Source organism: Alosa alosa, chromosome 5 (genome assembly GCF_017589495.1).
Source record: "Alosa alosa isolate M-15738 ecotype Scorff River chromosome 5, AALO_Geno_1.1, whole genome shotgun sequence".
In the NCBI taxonomy this organism is placed as follows: Eukaryota; Metazoa; Chordata; class Actinopteri; order Clupeiformes; family Clupeidae; genus Alosa; species Alosa alosa.
Genome location: NC_063193.1, coordinates 36,975,211 through 36,987,600, shown reverse-complemented (window position 1 = coordinate 36,987,600; position 12,390 = coordinate 36,975,211). Strand labels below are relative to the sequence as shown.

Genomic DNA, 12,390 nt, shown 5'->3' with positions numbered 1-12,390 from the left:
TTATTGCACAACATTACCAGTTAAAATGCTACATAGTACATTCTGCTGCTATAAATGTGTCTGGGTAGGTGGCCTATATACTAGTTCACATATGCCACCAACACCTAGCCTGGCCGGAAGTACGTAGGATGGTAACACCAGGGTAAACCAACACCATCACAAACTTACATTTGCCACTAACACCAAGCGCAACAAGCAAGCGGACATTTCTTCCTCTGTTATTTTTTTTAACCCCCGGCCGCCACTGGTGGCATCTGTAGGTTTTCAATGGTAGATATTAATGATTGATATTTTACAGTCTTAGAAAGGTAAGAGTCCTCCATAAACAGATCAAATGCACATGCACACACACACATACACACACACGCACGCACACACACACACACACACGCACACACACACACACACACACACACGCACACACACACACACACACGCATGAATGCACACGCACACGTGGACACACACACACATGCACACACACACACTTTGTGTCTGATTCTGCTTTTTCTGGAATCCACCGCCACATTTACTCTTTCCACTCGTATCATTGCCAATAATAACCAGATGATGTGTGTGTGTGTGTGTGAGAGAAAGAGGTTGTGTGTTGCCCATTCAGCATGTGTGTACTGTGCGTGCGTGCGTGCATGCGTGTGTGTGAGGGAGGAGACAGGAGAGAGAGAGAAAAGACGAGGGGGAGAGAGAGGGAGAGGGGGAAGGAGAGAGAGAGAGAAGACAGAGGGAGAGAGAGGAAAAACAGTGAAAGACCATCACCACCGTATTGAGAAAACAATAGTGTGTGTGTGTGTGTGTGTGTAAATGGTTTGTGTGCAAGCAGCGCAAAGGGCAGGTATATTCTATTGACTTTTTAATAATTTTATGTGTGTGTGTGTGTGTGTATGTGTGTCCTCCAGAGTCCCTGCTCTCCCAGTGAAGAATCTAACAGGATCTGGACCTGTACATCCAGCACTGGCAGGTACTCTCTTACACACACACACACATACACACATATACACACACACACACACATACACACATACACACACATATACACACACACACACACATATACACACACACACACACACACACACACACACACATACACACATATACACACACACACACACACACATATACACACACACACACACTCTCTCTCTCTCTGCAGGTATGACGGGCATGCTGATGTGTGCTGCAGGGCTACCTGTGTGTCTGACCCCACACACACACACGCACTCTCTCTCTCTCTGCTCTGCGCTGCAGGTATGACGGGCATCCTGATGTGTGCGGCAGGGCTTCCTGTGTGTCTGACCCGCGCCCCCAAACCCGTCCTGCACCCCCCACACGTCAACAAGAGCGACCTGAAGCCCGTCCCAGGGGTCAGCGGCATCCGCCGCAAGACCAAGAAGAAGCACCTCAGGAGAGGTGTGTGTGTGTGTGACAGAGCGGCAGACTGTATGAGTGTGTGTGTGTCTGTGTGTGTGTGTGGGACAGGGGGACAGCGTCAGGAATGTAACAGTTCTAAAATAGTGATAGCCTTGTTGATAAACAGCTTATTTCTTTCATGTCTGAAGCAGTGATCTATGAAGTTGCTATGGCTGTCTAAAGTTTAATTGGCTGTGACGGCAGCACAAAATTCATTATCCATAACTCACAATAATTTATTTTATGTTTTGTGTGTGTGTGTGTGGGGGGGCTGTTAAAGCGGTATACCGCGAGACCATAACATACCGTCCCAGCCCTACGTGTGTGTGTGTGTGTGCTCTCCCTCTAAATGCATTATTCCTTTGATCTCATCTACCTGGGGAGGCATAGTCTGCTGAGGACCCCCTACACACACACGTGGATACGCACACACACACGCATGCACGCACGCATACACACTCACACACACACATGCTTCCACAGGGTCCTGAAGTGGAACAGGGAGGGCCGAGCACAGACACACCAGAGCCAAGTCTCACACACACACACACACACACACACACACACTTCCATTTTTAATCCACTGGCATAATTACGAGCAGAGCAGAGCCCTAGCACAGGCCAACACCTCACAGCTGCAGCAGGATGGGTCATAGTGTGTGTGTGTGTGCTGTGTGTGCGTTAGTGTGTGGTGCGCGGGTGTGTGCATGTGCATGTGTCCTCTGGTGTGTACATAATAGTGCTGTCAAACGATTAAACATTTTAATCGCGATTAATCGCTGAATTCCTATAGTTAATCACGATTAATCACATATTTTATCATATGGTTAAAATTCTATTATTTTGCATTTCTGAACTTTCCAGGAGTCCATATTAACAATAAAGCAATTATTGTGTATCTTGATTGGGATTCAAATGAAAGCAAAGCAAGTTACTTTATTAACTGAACTAAGACGTAGGTCTATTTGATTATTTCAAATAAAATTTCAAAAGATGTGCAGCAGACCTGAGGCAACACAATATTCTTCAGAAATTTAGCTGATATAAACGGAAATAAATGCTTCCGCAGAAGTGCGTGTACAAAATGTAGGCCTACACACATTATAAAGCGGAAAGACAGCTAGTAATCACACGTTGACGTTACATTTGTTTTTAATTCACAGGACATTCAATCATTTTACTAACACGGCAGTTATGAAGAATTATGTTTATGTAACTTACTCATGTCGAAACTATGTACATTATCAACCTAATTCGTTTGCAATACCCTGAGAACAAATTTAGCATGTACACTTACCATAATATCCCATGCAAAATGGTTAGCTTGCTAACTGTGGAACTTCAGTATAACGTAGCCAATTATCTCACCTACTGTAGTTGTAGGAAATAGGCTACGTTCATATTACAAGTGATAGAATGAATGTGTGACTTATGTTTAGCTGATGTTATGACATGTAAAGTTAAGCTTGCTGAACTTAGTTATAGTCAGCCATGGGCAGTTTGACTGTGCCTATCGATAAATTTGTGACACTCCTGTAAACTAGAAAGAGCAAACCATAGGAACATGGTCACATTAATCCCATAAACACACAGATAACTCTTACACCAACCTTATTTTGTGCCTTTTAATCACGTTTGTTTCAATATTTAGTAAGTATAAGCCCTTTTCGCTCCCAACTCCGATGCAGCATAGGTTTCCATTATATCAGTCATCTTTTTCCTAAAAGGGGCGGTAATGCGCAGCATATACAACGTTCCATTCCATTCGTCAGTGTGTATTGTTTAGTTTCCGGTCTAGCTAAATCCGGTGTGGTGTTGTGAAAAAACTACAAAGTTTGTTTAACCAAAAAGAACGTTAATCTTGCGTTAAAAAAATTGACGCCGTTAAAATAGGTTTACATTAACGCCGTTAATAACGCGTTTAACTGACAGCACTAGTACATACAGTATCTATCTGGTATTAAATTGTTATTGTGCATTGTGTGTGCATGACTGTGTGTATTCTGTTAGCACAAACTTAAGTGGAAACTGTGTGTGTGTCGATGGCAGGCAAACATCCAGAGGACGTTGTTCGCAGATACACGGAAAAGATCAAATCCGCTCCTGATGAGGTTAGACACTTCCCAACTTGCTAATGCTAACGCTATTGCTAACTCATGCAAGCTGATGCTAACGCTATTGCTAACTCATGCAAGCTGATGCTAACGATATTGCTAACTCATGCAAGCTGATGCTAACGCTATTGCTAACTCATGTAAGCTGATGCTAACGCTATTGCTAACTCATGTAAGCTGATGCTAACGATATTGCTAACTCATGCAAGCTGATGCTAACGCTATCGCTAACTCATGCAAGCTGATGCTTATGCAAAACCCTCAACTTTAACATGGCCCTACAACCATGCCTTAACAGGGTGACATCGTTAACATGGCCCTACAACCATGCTTTAACAGGGTGACATCTTTAACATGGCCCTAATGTGGACCATAAAACACATTACAGGCTGTTAAAGTATTGCATATACAAATGATTCTGACATTCATGATTCATGATATATCACTGTATGCTTGAATAGATAAAACATGTTCTATTGCTTGTGTCAGCACTTTGAATTCAAAGCTCTCCTGTTTATGTTAATGATAACTGAAATGATAGTAATAAATGATTCATGATGATGAGGATGAAAATGATGATCATGATGAAAACTGGCTTCATTATTTTTAGGACTGCACCATCTGCATGGAGAGGCTAGTCACATCCTCCGGCTATGAAGGCCTGCTGAGCCAGAAGGGCATTAAGCCAGAGCTGGTGGGCAAGCTTGGCAAGTGTGGCCACGTGTACCATCTGCTCTGCCTGGTGGCCATGTACAACAACGGCAACAAGGTGACGCAGCAACGCGCGCCTGCTAATAAGGGCTAGCGGCTAATAAGGGCTAGCGCAACAGTGGCTAACCAATGAATAACACGAATGGAGGAGCAGCTAGTTTGCCAAACGATGCTTGTAAAGGACAATTGGTTTATGATGCTTTAAGGAGTGCAAATATCATACGATGAAAACCATGAGCTATGTTATACATATTTAACTAGTTAGCTAATATAGTGATGAAAAGTAGGACCTATGTTATATAACTAGTTAGCTAATATAGTGATGAAAAGCAGGACCTATGTTATATAACTAGTTAGCTAATATAGTAATGAAAAGCAGGACCTATGTTATATAACTAGTTAGCTAATATAGTGATGAAAAGCAGGACCTATGTTATATAACTAGTTAGCTAATATAGTGATGAAAAGCAGGACCTATGTTATATAACTAGTTAGCTAATATAGTGATGAAAAGCAGGACCTATGTTATATAACTAGTTAGCTAATATAGTGATGAAAAGCAGGACCTATGTTATATAACTAGTTAGCTAATATAATGTTCCCAGAGCTCCATGCTCCCCACTTCTTTTTTCTGTTAAATACATTTTATCTGTTTCAATTAGAGCTATTCCATAAATATTATCCTGATTGTTTCAAAACATATAAAACTATAACAGTAGATAATTTCATATGAATAGAATGCAGAATTGGGGAATATCTTTCTTCGGCTCCCATGTTTTGGGCTAACATTGGACTTCAGCAACATGGGACTGACCCTGAAGGGTCAGTAAAGTGTCAACAACCTGGGTTGTTTCCAGATCCTACCCCGTCACTCTCCCTCTCCCTTTCTCTCTCTCCCTCTCTCTCACTTTCTCTCTCTGCCTCTCTCTCCCTCTCCCTTTCTCTCTCTGCCTCTCTCTCTCCCTCTCTCTCTCACTTGTTTCCTGGCAATGTCTCCACTGTCCTGTAATTAAAAAAAAAGAAAATAATATTTTACAATTCTGGGTAGCTTGATAGTTGTGAACCAGTCCCATGACACAACACATAAAGTAACCTGACTTTGGGTTTGGTCATTTACTCTGGTCTCTGTCTGTCTCCGGCCCCAGGACGGCAGTCTCCAGTGCCCCACATGCAAGGCCATCTACGGGGAGAAGACCGGCACTCAGCCCCCTGGGAAGATGGAGTACCACGTCATCCCTCACTCACTTCCAGGCTACGCCGAGGTCAAGACCATACGCATCGTTTACGACATCCCTGCAGGCATTCAGGTATGTATGTCTGTGTGTATGTGTGTGTGTCTGTCTATGTATGTATTGCACTGTGCCTGTTTGTGTGGGTTGGAAAGAGTGAGAGAGGTTATCTTAGAGGCAGTCTGTAGTTTAAAGGTTATCTTAGAGGCAGTCTGTAGTTCTGAGGTTATCTGTTGATTCGTCTCTGTAACTGTCACACTGCCATGTTTGCGCCCTTTGGTCACAGTCCATCATGGACAACCTTTACCATTTCCTTCATATGGCTACGCTACGCTACATGAGTAAAGTAGAGGGAAAGTCGTCATATGGCTACGCTACATGAGTAAAGTAGAGGAAAAGTCTTCATATGGATACGCTACGCTACATGAGTGAAGTAGAGGGAAAGTCGTCATATGGCTGCTACATGAGTAAAGTAGAGGGAAAGTCGTCATATGGCTATGCTACATGAGTAAAGTGGGGGGAAAGTCATGGCTAGTGAAAGTAGGAGGGAAAGTCGTCAAAAAAGCATGGCTACATGAGTGAAGTAGAGGGAAAGTCGTCATATGGCTACATGAGTGAAGTAGAGGGAAAGTCGTCATATGGCTACACTACATGAGTAAAGTAGAGGGAAAGTCGTCATATGGCTACGCTACATGAGTAAAGTAGAGGGAAAGTCTTCATATGGATACGCTACGCTACATGAGTAAAGTAGAGGGAAAGTCTTCATATGGCTACAGCTGTGCTACGCTACATGAGTAAAGTAGAGGGAAAGTTGTCATATGGCTATGCTACATGAGTAAAGTAGAGGAAAAGTCTTCATATGGCTACACTACACTACATGTGTAAAGTAGAGGGAAAGTCGTCATATGGCTACGCTACGCTACATGAGTAAAGTAGAGGGAAAGTCGTCATATGGCTACATGAGTGAAGTAGAGGGAAAGTCGTCATATGGCTACGCTACATGAGTAAAGTAGAGGGAAAGTCGTCATATGGCTACGCTACATGAGTAAAGTAAAGGGAAAGTCTTCATATGGATACGCTACGCTACATGAGTAAAGTAGAGGGAAAGTCGTCATATGGCTACAGCTGTGCTACGCTACATGAGTAAAGTAGAGGGAAAGTCTTCATATGGCTACAGCTGTGCTACGCTACATGATTAAAGTAGAGGGAAAGTTGTCATATGGCTATGCTACATGAGTAAAGTAGAAGAAAAGTCTTCATATGGCTACACTACACTACATGAGTAAAGTAGAGGGAAAGTCGTCATATGGCTACACTACACTACATGAGTAAAGTAGAGGGAAAGTCGTCATATGGCTACGCTACATGAGTAAAGTAGAGGGAAAGTCTTCATATGGCTACACTACACTACATGAGTAAAGTAGAGGGAAAGTCGTCATATGGCTACGCTACATGAGTAAAGTAGAGGGAAAGTCTTCATATGGCTACACTATGCTACATGAGTACAGTAGAGGGAAAGTCGGGATACATATGGGGATAAACATGGCTACAGCTGAGCTAACATGTGTAAAGGGGAAAATCATATGGCTACACAGCTACATGAGTAAAGCTTCCTAGATACGCTACATGAGTAAAAGTGAGGGAAAATCTTCATATGGCTACACTCGCTACATGAGTAAAGTAGAGGGAAAGTCGATCATATAGATCGCTACATGAGTAAAGTAGAGGGGAAAGTCATATGGCTACACCACGCTACATGAGTAAAGTAGAGGGAAAGGCGCCATATGGCTCACATGAGTAAAGTACATATGGAGTAAATGAGTAGAGGGAAGGAAAGTCTTCATATGGATACAGCTGTGCTACCACGCTACATGAGTAAAAGTAGAGGGAAAGTCAGAAGGAGTAAAGTAGAGGGAAAGTCTTCATATGGCTACACTACGCCACATGAGAAGTAGAGGAAAGTCTTCACACGCCACATGAGTAAAGTGAAGGAAAGTCTTCATATGGCTACAGCACGTGCATGAATGAGTAAAAGTAGAGGAAAGTCTTCATATGGCTACACATGAGTAAAGTAGAGGGAAAGTCTTCATATGGCTACACTACGCTACATGAGTAAAGTAGAGGAAAAGTCTTCATATGGCTACACTACCCTACATGAGTGAAGTAGAGGGAAAGTCGTCATATGGATACGCTACATGAGTAAAGTAGAGGGAAAGTCGTCATATAGATACGCTACATGACTAAAGTAGAGGGAAACTCACACTAGCAGATTGTGCAGTACCCCTGCTTTAATAGCATTACATACATGTTGTGATCAAATAATTATTTTTTGGTCTCCTAGTCCCATTTTCTTGTGTCCTTTACATCTCCAGCGATGGTGTAGCCTTGCCAAGTGCTAGTGCTAGGCACTGTGTGCACAGATGGTTGAATAATTGGTTAATATTCGAATATTAATATCCCTATTTGTTTATTCCAACAGGGAAGCTACAGCAGGCGCGTAACTGAACCGTTCCGTTTGCAACGCGTAAAATCCATTTTAGAAGAATGGTCTATTTTTTTCGAACGTACGCACCACTATCACGTCTGGTGTAGCTACTTCCATTGATTATAATGGAAGCTAATTGTTGTAGCAGATGCAACGCGAACAGAATTACAGTTACTAGCCTGGTATAGCTCAGCCCTTAAGCTCACAGAGTCGTGGAAGTTGTGTTACCATAGTAGCATTGTATAGCATAGCATAGCATAGAAGTTACGTTATCACATGATCACAGTAGAAGTTCTTCTAACGTTACCTACCACTTCACTGTTAAAGGTTGTATCAGCGATGGTGGGGTAACGTCACTTCTGTTGACGTTCAAACAAAACAGAGACCTAGCTCGCTACTCCCTTGCCCTCCCTCCCGTGCAATTGAAACTCTACTGAACGCGCATCACGCCGATTATTGGTTGGAACACTTTATTTTGCCTTTGAGTGGTTGGCAACACTTATTGTTAGCAATTGTTTTTGTGTGCAGATCTCAGAGCCTAGGCTGCCTACAGAGTGTTTTTTTTATGGCCTGCTTATGGGGCTGGCAGCTAGCGGATCGTTAGGAAAGATTAGATGAATGTGATCATTTATGTTTGGGCCTGTTATCGCTGATACAAACTTTAATCAAGTTAGAATTCTGCCATCACAGTGGATGAGACAGTTTTTCCTCTTTGTTCTGTTCATTTGAATTTGCATTTGAATTTGCATTTGAGAGTGTAGCCAACACAACGCAGAGAAATGAACAGGAAGTGCTACTCTTAGATAGCCTGACGAGCCAGACCCACATTAAAATGTAGGGTCTGGGCACTCACCGTTCGCAGTGCTCAGTCAGAGGGGCGGGATAATCGGTTGTCTTTCAAATTCCCTCTGCACGCAATAGGACAGCGCTGAGTCCCATGCGTTTTCCCACCAGCGGAGCTAGTTGGCTAGTTCAAACTTTTGCCAACTTATAAAAGCTTAACTCGTGTCACACTGTTCTTCAACAGCAACATCCATATTCTTTGTTTTCAAATAGCAGGGAATTCAAGCCAAACCGTTGCATCTCTGCCATCAATCATTATGTTAAGCCCGCCTAACTCTATACACGATTTGATTGGCCTGATAGAAGTTTAATTTTTCGAGCTCACAAGCCAACAGAGAGTTGCTAGACTAGCCCTGGCAGCAAATGTAATTTTCTGCCGCTAGGGTGCGTCTAGATTTCTAGGCTAACTCTTAGAACTCTTGATAAATGATTCGTATGTACTACACCTGTATCTTATATGTACTACACCTGAATCTTATATGTACTACACCTGAATCTTGTACTACACCTGTATCGTATCGTACAATTACTATAAGATACCACTGTCTCTCTCTAATTCAAATACGGCTTTAAGGCTGATTTATGCTTCTGCGTCGATTCCACAGCGTACCCCCGCAGACCCCTCTGTGTCGCTCCACCCCCCTCCGAGCCCTCCGCCGTAGCTCGACGTACACCTCCAAAAAGGTTTAACCTTGCGTCAAAGCAGACCGCAAAGACTGTGATTGGTCAACTGGTACTGTGTGTTGATAGTTGGTGTTTCAAGCAGCCTACTGTGGGGATTAGCAACATGCTAGTTCACTGACATAAGCAGCCTACGGTGGGGAGTTAGCAACATGCTAGTTCACTGACATAAGCAGCCTACTGTGGGGAGTTAACAACATGCTAGTTCACTGACATAAGCAGCCTACTGTGGGGAGATAGCAACATGCTAGTGTCCACCCTCCTAACCACCTAACTGTCCACCCTCCTCCACACACACACACACACACACACACACATACACAGATGCAGCAGTGCTGAGGTGAGAGTCACACAGTCAGCGAGTGTGTGTGCATCTAACAGGAAGTGGCTGAGTGGGGGTTTCCTGCTCCCCTCGGCTTTGACCTGCTTTTGCTGCAAGGGCTGCAAACTACACACACACACACACACACACACACACACACACACACATGCATAAACACACACACACACACACACACACACACACACACACACACATAATAAACACACACACACACACCAAAGCAAATCTATCTTTCTTTTTTCACATATAGCATAACTGTGGCCCACCTTTTCATATGAGCTATCTTATCTTGCCCTGAACATGAATACTTTTCATACAAGCTGTCTTATCTTGCCTTGAACATGAATACTTTTCATATGAACTATCTTATCTTGCACTGAACATGAATACTTTTCATACAAGCTATCTTATCCTGCACTGAACATGAATACTCTTCATACAAGCTATCTTATCTTGCACTGAACATGAATACTTTTCATATGAGCTATCTTATCTTGCACTGAACATGAATACTTCGGTAACACTCCATAATAAGGTGCCATAATAAATAGCAAACTAGTAATTACCTAACCCTTTGTTAATATTTGTTAATTGTTACTAAATATCTATTTGGCACAAGTTAATAGTTTTTTCATCATTAATTAAATATTAGTTGTTTGCATAAAATCTGTATGTTAATGTTTTAACAAATATATTAACTAATATTGTATTAATATTTGTTAATAGTTAACTAAATGTATTTTTGGCACTAATTAACAGTTATTTCTTAACGTTAAATGTTTATTTACAAACTATATACTAATATAAAAGTTAATGACATATTATTATTTATCTAGCTTTTCTGATTAGCTTTGTGGAGAATTTATGGAATTTATGGTTTATAGCTGTATGGTCTTGTGGGGTGTATAAGGCACCCTACTGCCAGTGGTTGGTTGTGAGAGTTTGCACACCTCCTCTTCCACTTCATCCTTATTGGATACCTTTGTGGTTGGCTGTCCTGTAATTGGCGACCCTCTGTCTAGTGTTTGAAAGTAGTGTACTCTTTGCCTTTGGAAGTATTTGTTTGCTGCTTGAATTTGGTGAAATTCAGGGAAGGGGGTGTAACAGAGTTAGAAATGTAGTTTAGTGTTTGTATGTGATTTTCGCCGTAATTAAGCAGCTTTATTGAGATTGGTGTTTTGGAGTCCAGTTTGGAGAAACGTTATACTGCAGCTCTGCTGCGTTTTGTCCTTGTATAGTTGCCATAGCTGATCAGAAGCGGTATGCTTTGCATTGGGTAGGTTGACTGTATAAAGCACTCAACACTTTGTTTTAATTTTGTAACTGTAAAATGTTGTTTAAGTTGAAAACGTTGATATACCACCTGTATTATATTACTTTACATGTATTGTTAGGATTTGGGTGCAATTCTAGCAACTTAGAGAATGTTTATTAATGTTTTCATTATGACCAGAGTTCATACACACGAGTCTAACGTGACTAGCTGTAAACTCCGCAAGCAACTTTCCATGCATTCAGTGTAGTTTAACTCAGTGTGCATGGAAAGTGCAATTCAGTCTAGCAGGAAATGAATGTACATTTAGTTTAGCATTATGTTTATGCATTACCACCGTATGGTCTATGTCTGTGAGTGTTTAGTGAGTCTCAGAATATTAATAAACTGTCGTTCTGTGCACCTGAACATTCGATGTTGCATGTCTCCCTTGCTAGTAGGGCTGACAGTGATGGTATAGGAATGATGCATGTAATAAAGTCAAAGTCAAAGTCAAAGTCAGCTTTATTGTCAATTTCTTCACATGTTCCAGACATACAAAGAGATCGAAATTACGTTTCTCACTATCCCACGGTGAAGACTAGACATATTTTACCAATTTAGGTCCACAGACAAACATAACATTCAAGTAAACAAAAAAGTAAGTAAATAAGTAAATAAGAGGGCACATATAATAATGAAAATAAGAGCAGCAAAATTTGGTTGAAATTGTGCATAGACAGTCAATAAAATACTAGTGCAAAGTCAGGCCAATAAAAGGCTTGGGTAGTTCTGTTTGACGTAAGTAAGAAAGAAAGTGGCATAGTGGTGCAAGTTATGTAAGAGCAGCAGAAGTGTTGTGTTTTCAGGACAACAACACCAAGTTGTAAAGTGTACAAGTGTGCAAGTGTGCAAGTGGAGTAGTGCAGGCGGCCATTTTTGGTCCAATGTCCAGGATGTTATGTGGCTGAGGGTGGAGGGGGGAGAGGAGGGAGAGAGTTCAGCATCCTTACAGCTTGGTGTATGAAGCTGTTGGTGAGTCTGGTAGTGCGGGAGCGCAGGCTTCTGTACCTCTTCCCAGAGGGCAGTAGATCAAACAGATTGTGAGCGGGGTGACTTACACCACCCACCTCACCCGCAAGGCGACCAAAATTGTGAGTGATGCAAATGTCCTTCAGGGAGGGGAGTGAAGCACCAATAATCCTTCCAGCTGTGTTCACTATGCGCTGCAGGGCTTTCCTGTTGTATACAGTGCAGCTTCCGCCCCACACAGCGATACAGCTGGAGAGGATGCTCTCAATGGT

The 12,390-nt window shown here is 42.1% G+C and overlaps 1 protein-coding gene across 1 annotated transcript in view; it reads left to right on the top strand.

Annotated features, from left to right (window-relative positions):
• dtx1 (deltex 1, E3 ubiquitin ligase) overlaps nt 1-12,390 on the top strand; it is a 55,672-nt gene that overhangs the window by 38,982 nt on the left and 4,300 nt on the right. The window contains 5 exon segments of the mRNA XM_048243175.1: nt 915-976; nt 1,267-1,428; nt 3,478-3,539; nt 4,153-4,311; nt 5,399-5,560. Coding sequence (XP_048099132.1) covers nt 915-976; nt 1,267-1,428; nt 3,478-3,539; nt 4,153-4,311; nt 5,399-5,560 — 607 coding nt within the window.